The following is a 27471-nucleotide window of genomic DNA, read 5'->3' as shown; positions in this document are numbered from 1 at the left end:
TGCCGGCACCTGTAATTCCAGCTATTTTGGAGGCTTAGGCTGGAGAATCGCTTGAAGCCAGGAGGCGGAGGTTGCAGTGAGCCAAGATCGCACCACTGCACTCCAGCCCAGGCAACTTCGCCTCAAAAAAAAAAAAAAATTTGCCAATTATCAACAGTAACAGAAAGCAGGTCAGTGATTGTCTGAGGAGTAGAGCTGGTGGGAGTGATAGATTGCAAAAGGGCATGAGAAATCTTTTGGGGAGATGAAAATGTCAAGACTGATTAAACTGTAGACATTATGTGCAGTTTATTATACTTCAATTATACCTCAATAAAGTTGTAAATAAAATTTGCCAATTTGATAAATGGAGTGTCATATTACTGATTTTTGTTTTTTACTATCTGCATAAACATTACATATATTTTAAAGAATAACTTAAATGTTACAAATCTAACTTCTATACTCAATTTTAAAAAATCAAGAAACTTAACAGCATTACTTCAGTATTGTTATTATACAGGACTAATGGGTTTGCCAATAGCAATATTATAAAGCAACAAAAATGCTCTCCACACTCTAGAGAGGCATTACCTCACAGCATAAGAACGTGGAGTTCAGGCTCTCCTATTCTACAGTAAAGCCTGAGTCGACTTTTCTTCACATATAAAGATTACTTTCTACAGAGTTCAACTAACAGACTAGTCATAGAAACAGCATAAAGACATAGATTTATGTGGTCAAGAACTGAATGACTTTTAACTTGAACATCAGTAACAGTATTTGGATGGGTCATAATTCATTTAGGATCTTCCTGTTGTAAATTTAAGTTGCTTTACAATAGTATAAAGATCTAAAAGTAGAATCAAAGAGTAATTTAGGGTATGCATATTTAAGGACCTTAAATTTATTTTGCCAATTAGGTTTCTCCCAAAAAACTACCCCAATTCATACTTCTATTAGTAGGATGTGATTGTTTTCCCATACTTCTCCCAGGACGGGTTTCAGTTACTCTAAATAATCACTGCCACTCTACAATAATTCATTGTTAATTTATTTTTGTTTGGTTACTGCTCAGGATAAACTTTTTCTCATGTAACTACTTTAGGTCTGTGCCTTCTCTGACCTCAATTTTGCTCATGGACTTCAACCACTACACTTCCCTCGCTCAGGCTTGTAACATTCATTATATTCATTCACCCTTTATCTGGAGAGGTCCTGAACCCATTCTGCCATTATCTATCTTTTGTCCCTGATTTTGCCTTTGATGCTCCCATCTTGGTACAGTCTATAACCACAGTACACAGCTACAATGCAGATACAACATGGGCACTGTTCTAGTACCTTACTTCTCATTTAATTCCCATAACAACCATATGAAATGGGCATGATTATTTTCCTTAGAGATGAAAAATACTGAAGCATGGAGAAGATATGAAACTCTACCAAGGTCATACGGATAATAAGCAGCAATGCTAGAATTTGACTCCAGGCAGTCTGACTCTAGAGTTTGAATACTTAACCATTACATTAAATAGCCTCCTAAAAGAACAGGTAGGAAACTAAATGCAACATCCCACCAGCTCCAAACCCCTAAGGCTTAATCCAGTAAGTAAATGCCTGGGGTTTGCCCAGATTGGCTCCAAAGATGACCCATGTCATGATGGTTGTCCCTAGATGTTCCAGAGATAAGCTCACCAAAATCTCACTGAAGTATATGGAGTTTATGCATGATTTTAAAGGTCTAAAGTTGCCAGGGACTGTGATATCTTATAAGAAATGCCCACTTGACAAGTTTTTGCTCAGTAGATCTGTGCTTCTTTCAGATGGGTATGTGAATCCTCTGGCATACAAATCTTCCTGGAGCATCTTTATGGAGCTCCAGTTCTTACGGAAGAGTTGAAGGGGGAGTTCTAAATTGGAGAACTCTTAAAAGGTTTTATAAGCGAACTCGAGAACCTTGCCTTTCAATGATCACTGATGTCGTAACTCTTTCAGAGATGCTGAAGAAGATAAATGTTTATGAGTAGCAAGTGGTATCAGAGGTATTAAAACACGGCAAGCCAATGCAGCAAGAAAGATAATGCCACTGATCCAAATGGTTAATGCCACTCCACTGGAACTCCCAGTTTCTCTCAAAGTCCTTGGAATAGGCATAGCTATTTCACAATAAAATAATTTCTTTTCATTTTTCACAGCAAAGCTTTGAAAAAAAAATCTTTGTTTCAATTGCCAGCTTGAATTTATGCCTCAATAATGTTGGACTATAAATTTGTTTATAAATACCCGACTATCCAATAATACTCAGGTTCACTTTGCTACAGTGAGGTTTTCACAATAAAAAATTATAATTAAAAATTCTTAAGAACTAGAAGCAGGGGCTTCTGGTTCAAAACTGTTAATGTGAGAAAAGTATGAACAACAGCATGATTATCCGTCTTTAGTGATTTTTAAAAATCATTTATATGAGAACTGGTAGGCTCCAAGTAAGGTCTGTAGTCTAGTTCATTGTATTACGACAATTTCCTGGTTTTGAAAATGTACTATAGTTATATAAGACATCGCCACTGGAAGAAGCTGAGTGACGGGTACATGCAACCTCTTTGTACCATTCTTACAACTTCTTGTGAGCCTACCATTATTACACTTTTAAAAGTTTTTTTGAAAGCACCGTTTTATGCTGCTCTGGGCCTCTCCCTCAATATAGAGATCCCGGAACAGCGCAGTGCTGGGGACACCAAAGTGGGAAGGACTGGCGGCAGCACCAGTCCTAGATATAGCCCTGAGGATAAGCAGGGCTGGCACTGGCAATGCCTGCTTCTTGACAACTTTGCTCACAGCCTTTGCCTAATGCACAGGCCCTGGCTCCCCAGGCTCTGGGTGCTTGACTTTTAGCTACATGAAAGCAAGGGAGATCCTGATGGCAGCGTGGGCCTCATAGCTGGGACCTTGTTCTCTCCCACGGTAGCCTGAGGCCACGTATTAGGTAAGAGTACATGTGACCCAAGGGAGCCTACTGGACCACCATGGTCATGTCCCTGAAGGTCAGGGACAGGTGGAATGCATCCTTGGCATGCTCTTTAGCTCCTAGACTGATGTGAGCTACAGAAGTCCCCCTTCCTGCTGCCCTGTTGTTGGGATCAAATGGAACAGGTAGTATTTGTATGTGACTCCACCTCTTCTTTTACATACAGCTCACTGCCAATCTGGTCTTCCAGCTGAGACCCTCAGACCCTTAGTTCTGCCTAATTTTTAAGCCAAATATACAGTACTTATGAAGTCAAAAATCAACAACGCAAAATTTAAAATAAACTCTTGTGGACAACTAAAAAGAGAAAATGTTGGCTAAGAGCAAAACAATGAAAACAATAAAAAACTAGGTAAATAATTTGTTAGAGATTTCTTCTTAAGATCAGTTTCAGAATCACCTTGGAAACGAAAAAGAGACACTAAAAAAACAGTCATTACTGAACAGAATTTTTTTTTTTTTTTTTTTTTTTTTTGAGATGGAGTCTTGCTCTGTTGCCCAGGCCGGAGTGCAGTGGTGCGATCTTAGCTCACTGCAAGCTCCACCTCCCAGGTTCACACTATTCTCCTGCCTCAGCCTCCTGAGTAGCTGGGACTACAGGCGTGCGCCACCACACCCGGCCAGTTTTTTATATTTTTAGTAGAGACGAGGTTTCACCGTGTTAGCCAGGATGTTCTCAATCTCCTGACCTCATGATCCAACCGCCTCGGCCTCCCAAAGTGTTGGGATTACAGGCGTGAGTCACCACACCCAGCCAAAATGATGCATTTTAATGTGCTCAAAAAGCATAACCTGAACAGTGGTGAAATTAACCTTGTTCTTACCCTTAAAGTTGAACAGAAGCACTGATTTTGTTAATTTGTGCATTTTATTGATCTTTTTTTTTTTTTTTTTTTGCTACATTTAACATAATGATGTATGTGAAGGGTTCTTAATTTGGTGAATGTTTATTAATAAAATTACCGACAAAGAACTTTTCAGGAAGATGTTTGCCTTTTGGTGAACACAGTACCACAGGGAAAATGCACACAGTCCAGTCTTGCCCCCAAAAAGGCAGAATCCCAGGTCATGATACAGCATCCAGCATACCTCCGAGAGGAAGGAGGAGGAATACAAAATAGTAAATAATACATATTCCTCAAAACACTAAAAATGAACAGAAACAACAGCAATAAAGGTTCTTCAAAAATGTTTTAAAGATCAATTTATGATGAACTGGGAAATGCCTTTGGAAAGCTTGTACCTTAGTCAAATAAAAGTGTGAGTGAGTTTTCAAATTCAGGACTGGCTGCTATTTTTTCTTTAAAACAGGAAAATGAAAAGCATGTGATAACAATATGAACCTGGGTATGGTGAATAAATTCATCAATCATCTTTTTTTTTTTTTTAAACCTTACACAAATGTAATAATTTACACTTTTGCCAGAAATTTTCCTTAACAAGAAGATTCTGGAGCCCAAAATGAGTCACGCAAATCAAAGAACAGTCTGGCACAGGCGTTATTAATAGTGATACAAGGGCCGCTAAATAGTTTGAAATAGGTTGACTTCACAACAAGGGCAGTGCACATTGTATATGACTCAGAGTCAGTATGGTGCATGGAAGTGATTGGGGAGTTCAGGAATTCCCCAGAAGCACATTCACCACTCATCTTAATAATAAGGAAGATTTCACTTGGTTGGCTTATTTAGTAGAAATCTTTTCAAGGCTCAGCTTTTCAATAAAGACACACTGTGACTACTTCTACCAAGTAAGACAAAAAAGTTGCTGTGAAAATGTTTGAGAGCAGCTTGTGAGGATAATGAGTCATCTTCAATTTTTAGTTTATTTAAGTGGGGTTAAAATGTTGCTCGTAAAATAAAGATCACCCTTGGTTGTTTCTTCTCAGAAAAACTCCATTAGTTATGATTTCCCTAAGACAGAAAAACACCAAAAATTGGATTAAACAAGTCTGACATATGACACAAGTGACCTGATCTCTCAGCAGGAAGAAATACATACTGAAATGTCTACCGCAACAGCTTCCAAACACTGCACCACAACACTCCTCTGCCAGGATTCCTATTGCTTGTTCCAAATGCTTTGCATATATTAGTTTAGTAATCCTCACAATGACCCCCAAGAAGTAGGGACTATGCATATCCCTATTTTACACTTAAAGGCCCTGAAACACAGGTAATATGACTGGCTTAAAGTCACAGCCAGTAAGTGGCAGGTGTGGGGGCCAGTATCCAGGCATCTGGCTACAGTCAGCACGTATAACTACCTTTCAGTAGTAAAACAAATAAACCAAGAACTACTGTTCTTGTATCTATACATTTAAGAAGTTCTGGGCATTTGGATTCTTGAAATATTCTAACACCATGATAGAGACAAGAAACTGTCAAGATATTGAACTTCATTTCTTCATTTCAGACCTATTTTCTAGGCTTGATGAACCTCAGTCTCTCCTCTCATAGTAAAAGGAAAGATGGAGGCCAGTGCAGTGGCTCACACCTGTGATTCCAACACTTTGGGAGGCCAAGGCAGGAGGATCACTTGAGGCCACAAGTTTAAAACCAGCCTGGGCTATACAATAAGGAGCTGTCTCCACAAAAAATTAAAACTTTAGCTGGGCATGGTGGCATGCACCTGTAGTCCCAACTACTCAGGAGGCTGAGGCAGGAGGATCCCTTGAGCAGAGGAGTTCAAGGCTGCAGTGAGCTGTAATGGCATCTCTGCACTCCAGCTTGGACACACTGTCTCTTTAAAAATGACAGAAAGAGAGAGACAGACTGATTGAGATTTTCTCATTGTAAAACCACCCATTGGGAAAAATGTAAAAATAATGCACTTGGCCATTTTCACAATTCTGTTTGTGGGAAGAAAGTAACTTCAAATATTAGGTTCACATAAAGAAAAACTTAAGCACAGCCTTAGGATGAAAGAACTTAACCCACAAAACACTTTCTTACAATTCTCCTTACATGATCTAATTATGATTTAACAATTTACTAAAAATTAGTCTATATATTATTCAGAAACTTATGGAAGATTCCACAATACTGTTAATAAACACAACTAACTGGAACTGTATAAACATTAAGTACTGGGCGGGGTACAGTGGCTCACACCTACAATCAGCACTTTGGAAGGCTAAGGCAGGAGGGCTCCTTAAGCTCAGGAGTTTAAGACCAGCCTGGGCAACACAGCAAAACCCCATCTCAAAAACTATATATTTTAAATAAAAAATATATATATTAAGTACTTATCCAATTTTTAAATTTTCTTGTAAAAATAAATTCACTTTTTAGAACCAGGAAAGCCTAGCAAGGAAGAAAATTTAGACAAAACACACCTTAGTCCAGCCAAATACACACAAAAAAACCTGTTCTCCCACTTTTATCTATGTATCAAAGGCAGAGAGGGACTTTCACCCTTGCAAAGCTGTAACAAGTCTCCCCAACTTCCCTGATGTGGTAGTGTCAGAAAAAACTGAGTAGTGTCAGTGGAGATCATGTAGGGACACTAAACTTCTATCCCTACCTAGCAGTAATAGGATCCCCCCTCCCCTCCGTGCTGGAGTGGTGTCAGGAGAGAATAAAGGAGAATCAGAACTAGTGGGAACAAGGTCACCTCACTATGGTGTCAGTGGAGACCATATGGGGACCAGAATTTCCACTCAATCCAGGGTTGGGGGTGGGGGAGATGGTATGGCTATAACAGCGCAACATGAGGGACTGTTATGGTGACAGGACTGTTCTGTATCATATTTATAATAATACCTTAGTTGTGACATTGTACTACAGTTCTGCAAGATGTTACCAGAGATAAACAAGGCAAAGTGTCCACAGGATCTCTTTGTATTAATTCTTACAACTGCATGTGCATCTACAATTTTCTCAAAATAAAATTTTTATTAATTATATTTTAATTTATCGTAGAGACAGGATCTTGCTATGTTGCCCAGGCTGGTCTTAAGCTCCTGGCCTCTCACTTCAACCTCTCAAAGCATTGGGATTACAAGTGTGAGCTACCATGCCTGGCCATCAAAATAAAAAGTTTAATAAAAAAGAAGTCTTGGGTGACACCAACAAGAGGGTAGAACAGGAAGTCCCAGCCCTTATTCCTCACTCATACATTGATTTAACAATGACATACAAACCAATATACCTTTTTGAGAATTCCAGAATCCAGTTAAGAAGTTGCAGTACCCCAGAGGAGCACAAAGCCAAGAACGGCCACACTGAAACATGTTAAGAAGAATTTCACTTTACCCACAGCAGCCCCCTAAGTCAGCATAGCTTAGTGCCACATAGCTTAGTGCCAAGAGACAGCATTCCAGATCACAACTTCTCCCCTGGGGTAAAGATGAGTAGAATGTGCATCCAACATTTTAGGTTTTGAAGGGCTTCCCAAAGGACTAATTTTTGTCTTCCTTCACTTGGAGTGCTGACAGAGCCAGTATATTTTGAATAGCTGGGATATTTAGTTTTCCCAGCACCATTTGTTGAAAATGTGGTACCATACAGCATGGAATACTATGCAGCCACAAAAAAGAATGAGATCATATCCTTTGCAGGGACATGGATGGAGCTGGAGGCCATTATCCTTAGCAAACTAACACAGGAATAGAAAATCAAATACTGCATGTTCTCACTTATAAATAGGAGCTAAATTATGAGAACACATGAACACATAGAGGGGAACAACACTCACTGGAGCCTATCGAAGGGTAGAGGGTGGAGGGTGGAAAGAGGTAGAGGATCAGGAAAAATGACTAACAGGTACTAGGCTTCATACCTGGCTGATGAAATAATCTGTATAACAAGCCCCCATGACACAGTTTACATATATAACAAACCTGCACATGTACCCCTGAACTTAAAAAAAGAAAGTTAAAAAAAAGAAAATATACTCAGTGGGTCCTCAAATAATGTTGTTTTGTTCAACATCATTTTGTTATAATATTGATGAGAAAAAAATCAAATCCCACCTGGGGTCACTGTCTTATGTGGAGTTCTCATGTTCTGCCCATATCTGCATAGGTTTTCTCCAGGTCCTCCAGTTTCATCCCACATTTAAAACATATGCACATTAGGTTCACTGGCAGGTCTAAGTTGTCTCAGCATGAGTGTCGTGTGTGTGTATGTGTGTGTGCGTGCGTGCACATGCATGCACGCACGCACACGTGTCCTGGTATGGAATGGCACCTGTCCAGAGTTGGTTCTTGCCTCTGCTCCCTAAGCTGCTAGAATAGGCTCTGACCAACCTCAATCCTGAACTGGAATAAGTGGGTTAGAAAATGAATGACTAAATGAATATAAATTAATGTAAAATTAAAATCTGTAAAATGCATGATAATCATATAATAGGGTTTGGTTTGTGTCTGTACCCAAATCTCATGTGGAATTGGAATTCCCAGTGTTGGAGGAGGGGCCTGGTGGGAGGTGATTGAATCATGGGGGCGGACTTCCCCCTTGCTGTTCTCCTGATAGAGTTTTCACAAGATCTGCCTGTTTGAAAGTGCATAGCACCTCTTGCTCTCTCTCTCCTGCCGGCCATGTGAATATGTGCTTGCTTCCCTTTTGGCATCTGCCACAATTGTAAGCTTCCTGAGGCCTTCCCAGAAGCAAAATCCTGAACAGCCTGCAGAACCATTAGCCAATTAAACCTCTTTTCTGTATAAATTACTCAGTCTCAGGTATGTCTTTATAGCACTGCGAGAACAGACGAATACATCATACAAATGCACAACAATAAACAACGCAGTACGAAAGAGTTCAGTGAGCCCACTATATTTGTTATTGTTTGTTTTTGAATTGTGTGGTGGTAGGAAGTACTCCTTACAACTTTCACTTTGCAAACATTTATTCTTCGATTTAACCCACCACCACTATGACTGCCGTCACTCACATTGAGTAAACAATTATCTTGTTTTTATTAAACTTTCTTAATTGTAAGTGTAAGCTCATTATTTATTTCAATGTTTAATACTGCAATTTGGGTCTTTATTGAGAAGTTTGGTGATATTTCTCTAATCAAAAATATGTTATAAGAACTTAACTCTTGTTTATATCAATCAACCTATGGTAAAACTGATTCGTTATATGTCATTTCACTTAAAGTAGTGGTTTCTAAGAACCTATCAATGATGTTAAGAAAGAACTTATTGTAATTATTTTTTTTTAATGGTAAAGCAAAAAAAGAAGTCTAATGTTCTATATTAACACAAAATGTAATAAAGTAAAAACAACAATAGTGCATTGGTAAATGCAGCAGACTAGAGCCCAGCTAACTGGGTTTCAGTTGAGGCAGCAGATATTCTCCTTATCACGTTTTCTTCATCTGTAAAATGAATTAGTCTTAAGGAACTTGAAAATCTCTTTCAGCTCTAATAATCTATGAATCATCTTAACACGAACCAGAAAGCTTGGAATAAAAGAACACACTTGAATAACATCACCCAAAAAGCCTGTTGAGTGTTTTTTAAATTTGACTATTACTAAAGTTTTTAAATCTTAAGAAAAATCAAGTAATGTAGATGGCTGTGTCACTGATGTAATAATAGTTAAAACAAACATTTCACAGTTTCTCAGCCATTTAGTGTTTTTACATGATCCACCCAAATATCAATCTGGTATCTGAAACAATAGTTTGAACATTTTCCATGTAATAAAACATCTTAAATGTTTTATAAAAAATCCTGGTACATGACATATAAAACATTCTTTCAAAATAATGCATACTTAATTTTAGTGGAATTTCTTAAAAACACTATTCTCTTTTTTTCCTTTAATTATCAGCAAATGATATATCTAGAAATAAAGGTGCTGTTTAGTGGCAACTGCAGAGACCCTGGAGTCAGAAGACATGAGTTCAAGTCTTCACTACCTTTAAATAAGAGTGTCTTTAAACCTATTATAAAAACAACTGAGTCTCAATTTTACTGTACATAAAACATGAGGCTGGACATTCTCCAACCTTTTCACACTTAGGACTCCTTATGTTGTTTTTCTTCTATGCATACCATGCTTAAAGGATCTTTCAGACAGACTGCATTTATTAAGTAATAATAAATCATTTTTCCAAGACTGCCAACCTGAGATTCAGAATATCTTGAGGTCTGAATTCAAATAAAATTCTAACCCAAAGCAAAGCAATCTACTAAGAATAACTGTATTATTTCCATTAGGTTGCTGAAATACTAATTATTCACCATTATTATATTGAGTCCAACAATAACACGCTGAGTATCTCAGGTCTGGATGATACATAAATTCCTAGAATTCTAATTGTTATATGTTATAAACTACTCAAAAGATCATTAATACAGTGGGGGGAAAAAGTGAAAATGTAATTCTTTCATTTGCTCAAATACTGAGCACCAACAATGCCAGATACTGTGCTACATGCTTTGCTTTTTAAGATTAAAAAAAAAGGCCTGTAATCCCAGCACTTTGAGAGGCCAAGGCGGGCAGATCACCTCAGGTCAGGAGTTCGAGACTAGCCTGACCAACATGGAGAAACTCCATCTCTACTAAAACCACAAAATTAGCCAGACGTGGTGGCACATGTCTGTAATCTCAGCTACTCGGGAGGCTGAGGCAGGAGAATCACTTGAACCTGTGAGGCGGAGGTTGTGGTGAGCCAAGATTGCACCATTGCACTCCAGCCTGGGCAACAAGAGCAAAATTCCACCTCAGAAGAAAACCAAAAAAAACAAAGATTTAAAAAATTGATATTTTTTTTCAAATAACACTTGTCTCTTATTTTTTATTTTTTTAAATGAAGTCTCACTCACTCTGTGGCCCAGGCTGCAGTGGTACAACTGTGCTCACTGCAACCTCCACCTCCCAGGTTCAAGCAATTCTCCTGCCTAGGCCTCCTGAGTAGTTGGAATTACAGGCATGTGCCACACCATGCCTGGTAAATTTTCATATTTTTAGTAGAGATGGAGTTTCACTGTGTTGGCCAGGCTGATCTCAAACTCCTGACCTCAAGTAATCTGCCCACCTCAGCCCCCAAAGTGCTGGGATTACAGGCATCCCACCTTTTCTTATTTGCTGGGTTGGGGGGAGTGGGGAGTTGGGTGGGATGGTGGTGTTTATCTTCTATATGGACTCGTCTTTCAAGAAGCAATTTCATCTTTAAAAACTACTGAAATCATCAATAGTATCAAAAAGGGTACAATATAGTGAATAAATACTTTCTAAACAAACGAAAGAATGAATGATGCATTAACATTATACAAATAAGTTTTAGGGAAACTATCCACACTGCCTTCCTGAACCTTAATAGTTTTCAACCATACAGTTAGCTCCCTGTTGCTTCTTTTAGTGCTTCATAATTGATGCTCTGACTACTCTCACACCTCTTATTTCTGTTGCCAAGCAAGGAGATTTTTGTCTTTTCAATTACTTGTACTCCATGTAGTATGTATAAGAAGATTATAGACCAAGTACATTTTTATTCACATTTGTTTAAACACACATTGCTTTAAACTGACTCATATTAAAACACAAGAAACACTCAATGATTAAGCTGGGTGCAGTGGCTCATGCCTATAATCTTAACACTTCGGGAAGCCAAGGCAGGACGACTTGAGGCCAGGAGTTTGAGACAAGCCTGAGCAACTCCGCAAGACTTTGTCTCTAGCGGGGGTGGGGGAGAAAAAAAGCTGGGTGTGGTGGCATGTCCCTGTAGAATTAGCTATTTGAAAGGCTCAGGCAAGAGGATCCCTTGAGCCCAGGAGTTCAAGTCTGCAATGAGCTATGATCACGCCACTGCACAACTGACAGAGATTTGCAAACAGAGCGAGACCCTGTCTCAATTAAAAAAAAAAAAAAAAAAAGACAATAATTAAAACTGGCACATAAATAGTTAGATGAACAGAGGAGAACAGAAAGTCTGGAATAATGCCAAGTTCATAATCTTAGTATATGGTAAGAGTGAAGTCTCAATGCAGTGGGGAATAACGTTGGGTCCATACTTTCAGTATAAATAACAGACAGATCAAGACTTCAACATTTCAAAAAATGAAACTATAAAAGTTCCAGAAGATAATTTAAAAGAAATGTTTTGATTGGAGGTTCCAAGACGGCCAAATAGGAACAGCTCCAGTCTGCAGCTCCCAGCGTCAGTGATACGGAAGACAGGTGATTTCTGCATTTCCAACCGAGGTACCGGATTCATTTCACTGGGGCTTGTCAGACAGTGAGTGCAGCCCACGGAGGAGGGCGGGGCATCATCTCACCCAGGAAGCACAAGGGGTCAGGGAATTCCCTTTCCTAGCAAAGGGAAGCTGTGACAGACAGTACCTGGAAAATCGGGACACTCCCACCCTAATACTGCGCTTTTCCAAGTCTTAGCAAACGGCTCACCAGGAGATTATATCCTGTGCCTGGCTCAGAGGGTCTCATGCCCATGGAGCCTCGCTCACTGCTAGCACAGCAGTCTGAGATCAAACTGCAAGGTGGCAGTGAGGCTGGGGGAGGAGTGTCCGCTACTGCTGAGGCTTGAAAAAAACCAAAGCAGCCAGGAAGCTTGAACTGGGTGGAGCCCACTGCAGCTCAAGGAGGCCAGCCTGCCTCTGTAGACTCCACCTCTTGGGGCAGGGCATAGCTAAACAAAAGGCAGCAGAAACTTCTGCAGACTTAAACGTCCCTGTCTGACAGCTTTAAAGAGAGTACTGGTTCTCCCAGCACAGAGTTTGAGATCTGAGAATGGACAGACTGCCTCCTCAAGTGGGTCCCTGACCTCTGAGTAGCCTAACTGGGAAATACCTCCCAGTAAGGGCCGACTGACACCTCATACATCCGGGTGCCCCCTGAGATGAAGGTTCCAGAGGAAGGATCAGGCAGCAACAGTTACCATTCTGCAATATTTGCTATTCTGCTGACTCTGCTGGTGATACCCAGGCAAACAGGGTCTGGAGTAGACCTCCAGCAAACTCCAAAAACCTGCAGCTGAGGATCCTGACTGTTGGAAGGAAAACTAACAAACAGAAAGGACATCCACACCAAAACTCCGCCTGTACGTCACCATGATCAAAGACCAAAGGTAGATAAAACCACAAAGATGGGGAGAAACCAGAGCAGAAAAGCTGAAAATTCTAAAAATCAGAACGTCTCTTCTCCTCCAAAGGAATGCAGCTCCTGACCAGCAATGGAACAAAGCTGGACAGAGAATGACTTTGACGAGCTGACAGAAGAAGGCTTCAGACGATCAGTAACAACAAACTTCCCCGAGGTAAAGAAGGATGTTTGAACTCATTGCAAAGAAGCTAAAAACCTTGAAAAAAGATTAGACGAATGGCTAACTAGAATGAACACTGTACAGAACACCTTAAATGACTTGATGGAGCTGGAAACCATGGCACAAGAACTATGTGACACATGCATGAGCTTCAGTAGCTGATTTGATCAAGTGGAAGAAAGGGTATCAGTGATTGAAGATCAAATGAATGAAATGAAGTGAGAAGAGAAGTTTAGAGAAAAAAGAGTAAGAAGAAATGAATAAAGCCTCCAAGAAATATGGGACTATGAGAAAAGACCAAATCTACGTCTGATTGGTGTACCTGAAAGTAACAGGGAGAAAGAAACCAAGTTGGAAAACACTCTGCAGGATATTATCCAGGAGAACTTCCCTAACCTAGCAAGGCAGGCCAACATTCAAATTCAGGAAATACAGAGAACACCGCAAAGATACTCCTTGAGAAGAGCAACTCCAAGACACATAATTGTCAGATCCACCCAAGTTGAAATGAAGGAAAAAATGTTAAGGGCAGCCAGCGAGAAAGGTCGGGTTACCCAGAAATGGAAGCCCACCAGACTGACAACACATCTCTCGGAAGAAACTCTCCAAGCCAGAAGAGAGTGGAGGCCAATATTCAACATTCTTAAAGAAAAGATTTTTCAACCCAGAATTTCATATCCAGCCAAACTAGGCTTCATAAGTGAAGGAGAAATAAAATCCTTTACAGACAAACAAATGCTGAGAGATTTTGTCACCACCAGGCCTCCCTTATAAGAGCTCCTGAAGGAAGCACTAAACATGGAAAGGAATACCCGGTACCAGCCATGGCAAAAACATGCCAAATTGTAAAGACCATCGATGCTAGAAAAAACTGTATCAACTAATGAGCAAAATAACCAGCTAACATCATAACAAGAGGATCAAATTCACACAAAACAATATTAACCTTAAATGTAAATGGGCTAAATGCTCCAATTCAAAGACACAGACTGGCAAATTGGATAAAGAGTCAAGACCCAGCTCACATACAGAGACACACATAAGCCCAAAATAAAGGGATGGAGGAAGATCTACCAAGCTAACGGAAAACAAAAAAAAAAAAAGCAGGGGTTGCAATCCTAGTCTCTGATAAAACAGACTTTAAACCAACAAAGACCAAAAGAGACAAAGAAGGCCATGACATAAAGGTAAAGGGATCAATTCAACAAGAAGAGCTAACTATCCTAAATATACATGCATCCAATACAGGAGCACCCAGATTCATAAAGCAAGTCCTTAGAGACCTACAAAGAGACTCAGAATCCCACACAATAATAATGGGAGACTTTAACACTCCACTGTCAACATTAGACAGATCAATGAGACAGAAAGTTAACAAGGATATCCAGGACTTGGACTCAGCTCTGCACCAAACAGACCTAATAGACATCTATAGAACTCTCCACCCCAAATCAACAGAATATACATACTTCTCAGCACCACATCACACTTATTCCAAAATTGACCACATAGTTGGAAGTAAAGCACTCCTCAGCAAATGCAAAAGAACAGAAATTTTAACAAACTGTCTCTCAGACCACAGTCCAACCAAACTAGAACCCAGGATTAAGAAACTCACTCAAAACCACTCAACTACATGGAAACTGAACAACCAGCTCCTGAATGACTACTGGGTACATAACAAAATGAAGGTAGAAATAAAGATGTTCTTTGAAACCAACGAGAATAAAGACACAACATACCAGAATCTCTGGGACACATTTAAAGCAGTACGTAGAGGGAAATTTATAGCATTAAATGCCCACAAGAGAAAGCAGGAAAGATCTAAAATTGACACCCTAACATCACAATTAAAAGAACTAGAGAAGCAAGAACATACACATTCAAAAGCTATCAGAAGGCAAGAAATAACTAAGATTAGAGCAGAACAAAGGAGACAGAGACACAAAAAACCCTTCCAAAAATCAATGAATCCAGGAGCTTTTTGAAAAGATCAACAAAATTGACAGACCACTAGCAAGACTAATAAAGAAGAAAAGAGAGAAGAATCAAATAGACGCAATAAAAAATGATAAAGGGGATATCACCACCGATCCTACAGAAATACAAACTACCATCAGAGAATACCATAAATACCTCCATGCAAATACACTGAAAATCTCGAAGAAATGCACAAATTCCTGGACACATACACCCTCCCAAGACTAAACCAGGAAGAAGTTGAATCCCTGAATAGATCAATAATAGGCTCTGAAATTGGGGCAATAATTAATAGCCTACGAACTGAAAAAAGCCCAGGACCAGACGGATTTACACATGAATTCTACCAGAGGTACAAAGTGGAGCTGGTACCATTTCTTCTGAAACTATTCCAATCAATAGAAAAAGAGGGAATCCTCCCTAACTCATTTTATGAGGCCAACATCATCCTGATACCAAAGCCTGACAGAGATACAACAAAAAAGGAGAATTTTAGACAAACATCCCTGCTGAACATCAATGCAAAAATCCTCAAAAAAATACTGGCAAAGCGAATCCAGCAGCACATCAAAAAGCTTATCCACCATGATCAAGTGGGCTTCATCCCTGGGATGCAAGGCTGGTTCAACATACACAAATCAATAGACGTAATCCAGCATATAAACAGAACCAAAGACAAAAACCACATGATTATCTCAATAGATGCAGAAAAGGCCTTCAACAAAATTCAACAGCCTTTCATGCTAAAACCTCTCAATAAATTCGGTATTGATGGGACACATCTCAAATTAATAAGAGCTATTTATGACAAACCTACAGCCAATATCATACTGAATGGACAAAAACTGGAAGCATTCCCTTTGAAAACTGGCACAAAATAGGGATGCCCTCTCTCACCACTCCTATTCAACATGGTGTTGGAAGTTCTGGCCAGGGCAATCAGGCAGGAGAAAGAAATAAAGGGTATTCAATTAGGAAAAGAGGAAGTCAAATTGTCCCTGTTTGCAGATGACATGATCGTATATTTAGAAAACCCCATCGTCTCAGCCCAAAACCTCCTTAAGCTGGTAAGAAACTTCAGCAAAGTCTCAGGATACAAAATCAACATGCAAAAATCACAAGCATTCCTATACACCAATAACAGAGAGCCAAATCATGAGTGAACTCCCATTCATAATTGCTTCAAAGAGAATAAAATACCTAGGAATCCAACTTACAACGGATGTGAAGGACCTCTTCAAGGAGAACTACAAACCACTGCTCAACGAAATTAAAGAGGACACAAACAAATGCAAGAACATTCCATGCTCATGGATAGAAGAACGAATATCGTGAAAATGGCCATACTGCCCAAGGTAATTTATAGATTCAATACCATCCCCATCAAGCTACCAATGACTTTCTTCACAGATTTGGAAAAAACTACTTTAAAGTTCATATGGAACCAAAAAAGAGCCCGCATTGCCAAGATAATCCTAAGCCAAAAGAACAAAGCTGGAGGCATCACGCTACCTGACTTCAAGCTATACTACAAGGCTACAGTAACCAAAACAGCATGGTACTGGTACCAAAACAGAGATATAGACCAATGGAACAGAACAGAGTCCTCAGAAATAATACCACACATCTACAACCATCTAATCTTTGACAAACCTGACAAAAACAAGAAATGGGGAAAGGATTCCCTATTTAATAAATGGTGCTGGAAAAACTGGCTAGCCATAAGTAGAAAGCTGAAACTGGATCCCTTCCTTAAACCTTATACGAAAATTAATTCAAGAAGGATTAAAGACTTAAATGTTTGACCTAAAACCATAAAAACCCTAGAAGAAAATCTACAATACCATTCAGGACATAGGCATGGGCAAGGACTTCATGACTAAAACACCAAAAGCAATGGCAACAAAACCCAAAATTGACAAATGGGATCTAATTAAACTAAAGAGCTTCTGCACAGCAAAAGAAACTACCATCAGAGTGAAGAGGCAACCTGTTGCCTGTTTGGGAGAATGGGAGAAAATATTTACTGTCTACCCACATGACAAAGGGCTAATATCCAGAATCTACAAGGAACTTAAACACATTTAAAAGAAAAAATCAAACAACCCCATCAAAAAGTGGGCAAAGGATATGAACAGACAACAGACACTTCTCAAAAGCAGACATTTATGCAACAGACACATGGGAAAAATGCTCATCATCACTGGCCATCAGAGAAATGCAAATCAAAACCACAATGAGATACCATCTCACACCAGTTAGAATGGAGATCATTAAAAAGTCAGGAAACAACAGGTGCTGGAGAGGATGTGGAGAAATAGGTACACGTTTACACTGTTGGTGGGACTGTAAACTAGTTCAACCATTGAAGACAGTGTGGCAGTTCTTTAAGGATCTAGAACTAGAAATACCATTTGATCCAGCCATCTCATTACTGGGTATATACCCAAAGGATTATAAATCATGCTACTATAAAGACACACGCACACATATACTTATTGTGGCACTATTCACAACAGCAAACACTTGGAACCAACCCACATGTCCATCAATGATAGACTGGATTAAGAAAATGTGGCACACATGCATCATGGAATACTATGCAGCCATAAAAAAGGATGAGTTCATGTCCTTTGTAGGGACATGGATGAAGCTGTAAACCATCATTCTCAGCAAACTATCACAAGGATAGAAAACCAAACACCACATGTTCTCACTCATAGGTGGGAACTGAACAATGAGAACACTTGGACACAGGGTGGGGAACATCACACACCAGGGCCTGTCATGGGGTGGGGAGCTGGGGAAGGGATAGCATTAGGAGATATACCTAACGCAAATGATGAGTTAACAGGTGCAGCACACCAACACGGCACATGTATACATATGTAACAAACCTGCACATTATGCACATGTACCCTAGAACTTAAAAGCATAATTTAAAAATAAACAAATAAATAAACACAATAAAAATAAAAATATTTTAATTTCAGAATCAGAAAGGTATTATTAATTATACCTAAATTACACATGCTATAAAAGGCTATTTTAAAATGTCATTCAAATACATTAAAAAGAAAAACCAAACCTTAAAAGAAAATTCCATCATAAACATAGAAAACAAAAAAGTAATTTCATGTCATAAAGGCACACAGATGCACATACACAGTTCTACCAAGTTTAAAAAAAAAAAAAAGATGAATCAATCTAATTTCTGAATGGACAACCGATATGGTTATGTCATTCACAGAAACAGTACAGAAATGGCTCATAGATCTACCAAATGCATATTTAGTCTCATTCTCAATACGAGAAATGCAAAGTAAAACTATACTATATTTCAACTATCAAATTGGCAAAGATTAAGAACTTTGATGGCATACTGTGTTAATGAAGCTGTAGGGAAACAGGAAATCTCCCACACTGATGGTAGAGACGTAAACTGGAGTCTACTGACAGTACTATTGCAACATCTATCAAAATTAAAAGGATACATACTCTGTAATGCAGTAATTCCATTTGTAGGAATTTCTCCAACAAATATGCTACTACATATGTAAAATTACTTATGTATGAAGTTTTTACATGGCAAATAATAGGAAAATACTATAAAGAATCTAAATATCCATCAGTGCAAAACTGATTAAATAATAATAAATCCCTATACATATCAATAGGAAAGGATCTTCAGGTCATACTGTTAAGTTTAAAAAAAAAAAAAAGAAAAAGAAAAACAGGGTAGAACAGCATGTCCAAAAGGCTAGGGGACTGAATAATATGTATTTGAATTTGTTTTTGTGTGTGTGTATATATATGTGTGTATAAAATGTATATACATTTATATACAAGTATATAAATTATATATATAAATTCTGAGACAATACACACACACAAAAAAAACCATAAGTTACTTACTTGAGGGTCAGGGTGGCCACTGCACTAATGAGGACAAAAAATACGGAAAGCTTTTTGCATTTTTAATTTTTCCCCATTCAAAAACTCAAGTAAAAATAGAAAACGAAAAACAAAATTAATGAAATAGTGGAATTTGAACTAAACTTCAACTAAATTCATTATCAAAAATGAAATTGAAAGTAAAAAAGGATAAAAGATTTCTACTTGTTACAGCACGGGAAATCAGATACTTTGAAGGGCTCTCCCACTATGAAACAACTGGTATTTCTTGTAAATTTGAACTTACACATATCATATTCCATTCCCAGAAACTCTTATACATGTGCACCAGTAGAAATGTTCAAAAATGTTCATAATATTGTTTATAATCACAAAATCCTGAAAATATCCCAACTGTGGACCAACAGACGAATGGATAAATCATTACAGGATATTCACATAGTGGATGAAATACTTTATGTAACAAAATAAAATAATATTAAATTGCAATCTTAAATAGAGGGGACGGGGTGGGGGGGGCGCAGAATTCCAGAGGACAATACACCATATGATGGTATTTTTCTAAAGTTCAAAAAAAAAAACAAAATTAAATAAATATTGATAAGGACTCAAATTTATTTGATGAAATTATGAGGAATAAAGGTTAGGGCGACTACATATAAAATCCAGAGATAGTGGTTACTTCTGCTGGGGGAAGCATAGTGAATGGGGGATATGAAAGAGGAAAACAAAGATGAAGGTATAGTAATGTCTAGTTCTTAAATTGGGTGGTGGGTTCATGGGTGTTTATTATCTTGCTTCATAACTTATGTAAGTGTTAAATATGTTATGCATCAAACATTGCCTATTTTTCTTTAAAAATCATAGCAGTTAATGTTTCTTCACAAATTGTAATACACTTTAAGATTTTATAAAACTCCATCTTTCTAGACAAACTGAACGAGTAATTAGGAGCATTACCTTTATTTTCTCCTTATGCTTATTGTACAGTTTCTTTGCTAACAGAGAAAAGCAATTAACTAGTTCTTAATACTTCGACTTTGAATTTCTGCAAGATATTTATCTGTGTTATCATTACGACGGTCTGCTCCTAATTTTGAAAATACTAATTTCAAACACGTTTTGATCCCCATAATACCTCTTAGAATACACAGTACATATTCTAAATTCCAGCATACATTTCGGAAACTGAAATTTCATTCAGACTCTGGAAAACTATGTTTCTTCTTCTTTATGTTCAGAAAAGTTTCCTTAAGACTTCAGTATATGGATAATTCTGCTTCCCTAGCTGTTTAAATATAAAATTTATGGCCGGATGTGGTGGCTGACGCCTGTAATCCCAACACTTTGGGAGGCCAAGGTGGGTGGATCACGAGGTCAGGAGATTGAGACTACCCTGGTTAACACAATGAAATCCTATCTCTACTAAAAATACAAAAAATTAGCCTGGTGTGGTGGCGGGCGCCTGTAGTCCCAGCTACCAGGGAGGCTAAGTCAGGAGAATGGCGTGAACCCGGGAAGCGGAGCTTGCAGTGAGCTGAGATGGCGCCACTGCACTCCGGCCTGGGCGACAGAGCAAGACTCCATCTCATAAAAAAATATATACATATATTTATGAGATATTTATGTTTAAATGCAGTCAGATTGTGCATTTCAGGCCAAAGTTTGTAAATGTCAGTATTTTAAATATTCTTGATTTTTTTCTGATTATAAAACCAGTGTATGTTCATTATGGAAAACTATTCTATTTTTCCATATGTTTAGTTAAGCTCTAGAAAGACATAGGCCTACATTCTGTATACTCATGGCTAATTCCCTTCAGAATGGCAATAAGTCAGAGTCTTGTCAGCAACATGTGACAGTGTATTTCCCCAACAGTTGGAAGTATCATTTTTAAATCCCTGACAATTTGCAAGGATCAGAAATTTCATAACATTTATCTTTAATCTGCATTTTCCTGATTGCTAAACACTTTTTCATGATTTCTTATCTGCTCTTTTTAATTGTCTTCTTAAGACCTCTGACTATTGGAGTGTTTGCCTTTTTTAAAAAAAATTGACTTTTATGTGTCCTTTGCATATATTCTATTTGTTGTTATGCTGCAATTTATGCTGTCATTTGCCTTTTTATTTTCTTGTGCTGCTCCTTGAACTTGTTTTTAGCATTTATGTATATAAATCCATCTTTTTTACTTTATGGTTTCATCCTTTGTTCTTATGCTTAAAAACACTATCATACTGCAGTGAAAAAATGCATCCTAAAAATGCTCATTAAAAAAAAATGTATCTGATATCTTTTTATGTGGAAAAATGAGTCAAGCAAGTTTTAAAAATCATAACAATTTAAATTCATGAAATCTTTCCTGAGAATATTTCAGAAAGACATGTTATCTGTGCTAATCTGATTAAAAACTTAACTTTCTAATTTCAGATTATTTTTCCTTTAAATCAATGGACCTTTAAAGACAGACTCAACTGGTATGACTAAAACAGAGGCAAGCTTAACACTACCTCTAATCTTCCTTCCTAGATTCAGCAGGCAAGAAAGGAGAATTCTTGTCAATGCAATTTTTTAAAGACTATAGCTTCTCACCCCTCAGGTAGGTCTAATATACAGGCATCAATGTAAAAGAAGGATGATATCATTCTGAAATATTTGGATCTTTCCTCCTGTGTTCAGGGGAGAAGGAGCAATTCTACCTGCAGTCTCAAATGGACAGCAATGAGAATGTGTATGTTCCCATTGCTCTCAATTGCTTCAGATAGGCCTCTATTTACAGGACCTTTGTTTGAAAGCAATCAGGTATTCACGGATTGGGATGCCCAGTACAAGTAACCCACCAATCCTTCTAAATAAGACCACTAAAAGCTGGCTACATTCTTACATTTCTAACACATTATTTATGTCGAAATAAATAATTAAGTTGGATCACTCAGCTTTATATTTACATCCAATTGGCTTCAACTGTTTTGTCTCACTACAAAGTGGTTTCTACTATGGGAACCCCAAGGGGAATTTGTTCAGGGAACACTCTCAAAACACTATTAAAGAAAGTATATATCAATCTATCACCTTAAAAGTCCAACACTTATACACCACCCTTCTATCCCCCGTTCCCCAGCCCCAACAAAAAATAAAAAACACTAGAGGTTCTAAATATAGTACACAGCATTTGGGAAACCAGCAGGCAATCTACCCAATGTCATATCACTAGGACAGGGTAGCCTCCTGGTTTCAGGACGTTCAGTGTTTAATAGTACAGGCATATGAAACAAAAGTGACAAAAATCTTGGTGAGTCAACTAAGATTCTAAAGAGTCAACAAGAATGCTATCCCATCCCACAAGTCTTTGGTCATCTCTAATGAACCTAGAAGTGCCAGCATATTTCACAGGGGCTAAATAAAACTTTTTAAAAGGTTAACGGAAAAATATTTATGTGAAAAATGCTCCGAATAATCTTTTAGTGGGTGGATTCGGCACATACCAGTGAATACCTTTGAGCTTAGTCCAATCTTGAATTAAGCTACAGTTCACCTTTAAGAAACTATGAACCTGCTTTTAAGTAAAAGCCTGTATTAATAAGAAACATGGAATGTGAATACAAAAAGAGATATTATCAGCTGAACTGTATCTAAATATTTTACAAAGTTTTCCAAGAGCCGTCAGTAGATCTTTAAAATTCACGATCTTTTTTTAAAAAAGTTAGTCATTCATCTGTAAAAATCTAGTTTTTTATGTGTATACCAAGCACAAAATTGCCCCATGCTAAACTTAACATAAACCTCACATTACAGAGTTATGTGTTCCTATACTTCAACATAACTATTACAGTGATTCAAAGGATAAAAACACACTTAGAATAGTCTACCTTCTGCTGCATTTCAGTGCAATGAAGAAAGCCTGAGCAGCACCCAAAAATTAGGTCCATATTTTAAATCTGCAGGCAATCAAGCAAGGAAAATAAATTGAGGAACCAGGCTATGTAATCACAATCACTTGCAAAACCATTTAAACTATTTTCTAGTTGTAATTGTTAGCAGTTTCCTATGACTGTAGTCTTTTAAAAAATATCTTCCACTTCAAAAATTAAATGCACATGTACATTAATGTTTTTTGTCTACTTATAGTTAGGTGCTAGCTATGCCAGATTAAAATTCCTTCTTTCCCCTTTCCAATTCTGCATTCCCTTCTTTTCATTTTTGTACATTACGGTTCCAAGCTAATTTCGTATTATTTATCCAAATAATGAGTGGCTAAAAATTTGATCTTTAAAACTACAATTTTGAAGCAATGTAGAGTTTAACAAAACAAACAAAAAACCACAGTGAGCTTGCCATTTCATGATAGTGTTTTTCACAAAGGAATATGTTACCTTTTCAGATGTTATTCAAGGATGGTTAATCATTTTATAAATGTTACATAATTAAAGATTCTCAACATTATAAATTAGTATGCATAACTCTTAACAGAGAAAATTGAATAATAAGATGTAAATTGAGTTGTTCAAGGTCAGACAGTATGTCAGTGAGGCAGCCAGCACTGGCAGTCTCAAATTCCTGTCTTCCCCCACATGTGCCATGCTCTAACCTTTGCCTGCAAAATGCTAACTCTGGTATTCTTCACAGGACAGAAATCATTTAGAATACAATTTCAAACTTAAGAAACTGATTAAGAAGTTAACCTAAATATTACCATAATATATGAATTTAAATTAATTTTCAGCTAATTGGTCCATCATCTGAATGATCAATTCCTAAGCACAGCCCAACTTCCTCCTAATGTTGTATTTAAGTGCCATTTAAGGGGACTCAGGTTTCACTTGTGAGAACTAACCCTTGGGGAATGAAACAGCTACTTTTCAGAGCTGGGCTGCCCTTATCCTCTATGGTAACCTGAGGAAGGGACAATCCAGTGTTCATTCGAAGAACTCTTAGAGCAGCTTTCTCATCTCCTTACAGCTGGGAAGGGATAACAGAACATTCTTATTTCAAAGGCTTAATCTGAACCATTGTAGACCAGAAATTCCTAAAGCATTAACCGTCTGGTTAAGTTTTAAGCTGGCTTCAAATAGTTTTCTCACTTCTAACTTTATGTCTCAGGCAAACCTGTTATGCATTCTTACATACTTCTGATCACTTAAACTGGCCTCTTTGTGATATTCCTTCCCATATCTGCACAGGACAGAAGTATCCCCCACTTGTCATCCCATGAGATGTACCCCTTAGTAAGTTAAAAAAAACAAACACATAAAACTAGGGGCCAAAACATCACTGTTTAATGATGGAGCTTGCAGGTTATCTATAAAGAGATTTCATGTTAAAATTGTCAAGTTAATAACTAATTGAAATACATAATGTTTATATTCTTTGAAAAAATATTTAGTGTCAAAATGTAATTATTCAATAATAAGCTATATATTCTTGGTCACCATATGTATGCACAAAACATCTGACAGACAAAAGCATAAGAATGGAATTTCTGGCAAGCCTACAAAGAATAATATCATTTTTATAAAAGAAAAGAGGGAGGAGGCACGGAAGGAAATCAACATTCATTAAGTGCTTACTAGGAAACAGGTACTGTGCTAAGTACTTTACATTAAACTGCAATCAATTTCATGTTGATTACATTCCTTCACCAAATCATTACAAACCAATATATTCAAACATCAAATGAACTGAACACAAACTCCAGGAATCCCGAACTGATTCCATTTTTTCCTTCGGCTATGTGCTAAGGCCATCATATTTATCACCATTATTTATATAGGCCAAGGGCTCAGAAGCACATTAATTTAAATTATTCCCAGAAAGCAACCCCAAAATGCCAGTAACTCACTGAAATATTCAAGAGGCTAGTTTTGATAATCCAAGAATTCAATTCTTATGAGTATATTTTGATAAGAATTTGTTACTAATTTCATTATACATCAACAGATGAGCTGCTAATATCAAAGACTAAAACCATGGATTACGATAATTCACAGATTTAAGTTTTTTCAGTGTCCAGAGGTTGTAAAGAAGACAGATAGGGTGGAAATGGGATAGACTGGGTGTTTTCACTAGCCAAATGTTTTGATTCACTGATTTACAGTAAAATGGTCACTTCAGTGAAATAGATGCTTTTCAAAAAGTGAGGGAGGGTATTAAGGAAAAATGTCTAAATGTCCAATGCAAAATATCTTGATCACATACATTTGAAAAAAATCTGTAAACTGAAATTGTTTCTTAACTGTTTGACAATACTGTAAGTGGAACAAAATTAACCAATTTTATTCTTACATTTCTGACATTTCACTTAGTGACCTTAATAAAATATTAAACTTTTAATGACTCAGCAAAACGCAAAAAAATGTTTAGGCAATGTTAAGTGAAAACACAATAAAATTTTATGCATATCATAATTATATAAAAATTTGTGTGCATATAAAAATTGGGAACTTTGAAAGTTGATCTGACAGCATAATCAGCTTATAGATAATTACTTATTTTTCTTATGAAGTTATTTTTATATTTCTATATTTTTTATAATGTTGTTTCAATAAAAATGGCAACTTTAAAAAAGCATGTGATCACTACATGTATTAAATGGCACTCTGTTTGCAATGGTTTAACTGTGTTAAGTGTATCTGTGTCTCAGTTTTCCAGCTATTCTGTCGGTTCCAGGAAAGCAAACACCAGGACTCCTTTGTACCCTCCACAATACGTAACACAGTCTCTCAGATCTAGATAGACCCAACCAATCCCAGTGACAGCTAGTCACTGAGCCACTGATGAACACCAAGTGCAGATAACATAAAAATGAGAACTTACTATTATTTGTCGGTTCAGGAAACCCAGGCTTTGGACCACTCCATCCTTTGTTTTCCCCTGTCTGAAAGATTAAATCAAATCAGAGAAACAGGCTTATTCAAAAAGGAAAAACAAAAGGTGACTAATCAATTAAGCAAAGGCAAAGTCCTCTCACATGGTTATTCTGCATATTCTATCTCTGACCCTGGGACGATGGCTACAAAAGAAACTAACATGAAAGGTATCATTTATTCCTCTTCTGCACCTAAATCTACTTCTTACATCCTTCTGCTTTTGTCTGATCACGTAAATTTATAATTCAAGGCATAAATAACGCCAATATTCAATATATGTATTATATAGAATATAAGCTCTAGCTAGGTGATGAAAAAATAAATCTTTTTTTTTTTTTTTTTTTTTTTTGAGACAGAATCTCATTCTGTCGCCCAGACTAGAGTGCAATGGCTTGGTCTCGGCTCATTGCAACCTCCGCCTCCCAGGTTCAAGGATTCTCCTGCCTCAGCCTCCCGAGTAGCTGGGATTGGAAGTGCCTGCAATGCCTGGCTAATTTTTGTATTTTTAGTAGAGATGGGGTTTCGCCATGTTGGCTAGGCTGGTCTCAAACTCCTGACCTCAAATGATCCGCCCGCCTTGGCCTCCCAAAGTGCTGGGATTACAAGCGTGAGCCACCACACCTGGCCAAAAAGTAAATCTTATTAAAATAATAAATAATCATTGCCACAAATGCTTAAGTGACCAAAAGAGCTTTTGTATGATTCCTGAGGTCAAATTAACAATCTAACAATCAAACATTTCTATGAACAAAAATGTTACTATGTCCATCTAGAAAAGTCCTACAGTAAGGATCACTAAATACTGCTAATGACATATACAAAAAAATTGAAAACTAAGTCCTAACTTTAAGCAAAACATGTAATATTCTGACTTTTGCCAAATGATTAGTGTTTGGTATAAAATACATTCTGAAATATATATGCTTTGTAGTAGTAAGTATTCAAATCAAATTAATAAGTGACTTTAGTTATATTACCTTTCTGTACAGCTGGTAACTTATCTCTTACGATGATCAGCATTTTATATTTATGTTAACGGTCAAAGGTAAAATAGATAATTAAGCCTAGATACAAACACAAAATACAATTGCTGCAAATAGTTTACCCATGTTCATTTTTTTAAAAAAGTTGTTCTTATTGAATTCATTCCTTTTAATTATACGTCTTAGGGTGACAAGGAAAGATATAGTGGCAGACAGCAGAAGCAAAACCGAAAATAATCCTTAGGAGTAAGCTGACAGTATGTTAGACACAACCAGCAGCTTCATATGAACTAGGGAGCATCTCTTTCTCTAATTAGCTCGTTTATCTCTTTAAAACACAAATTCCTGTCTTCATCCACATTTACCATCCTGAGAGATTGCTGCTATAACCTTTGACTGCAAAATGTTACCACAGGCATCCTTCACAAGAGAGAAATTACTATGTAATAAAATAGACGGATAGTAGTAATAGCTAAAAGCTAAC

General features: G+C 37.5%; 1 protein-coding gene across 17 annotated transcripts in view; it reads right to left on the bottom strand.

Annotated features, from left to right (window-relative positions):
* The window catches only part of LOC105483581 (staufen double-stranded RNA binding protein 2), a 332549-nt gene that overhangs the window by 135631 nt on the left and 169447 nt on the right, over nucleotides 1-27471 (bottom strand). For all 17 annotated transcript variants that reach the window (XM_071068098.1, XM_071068096.1, XM_071068101.1 and 14 more), the window contains one exon: nucleotides 25952-26012. In XM_071068098.1, the coding sequence (XP_070924199.1) occupies nucleotides 25952-26012 (61 nt within the window). The remainder of the gene's footprint in view (nucleotides 1-25951; nucleotides 26013-27471) is intronic.

Source organism: Macaca nemestrina, chromosome 8 (genome assembly GCF_043159975.1).
Source record: "Macaca nemestrina isolate mMacNem1 chromosome 8, mMacNem.hap1, whole genome shotgun sequence".
In the NCBI taxonomy this organism is placed as follows: Eukaryota; Metazoa; Chordata; class Mammalia; order Primates; family Cercopithecidae; genus Macaca; species Macaca nemestrina.
Note: the sequence above shows the minus strand (reverse complement) of the source record. Positions and strands in the feature narration are given on the sequence as shown.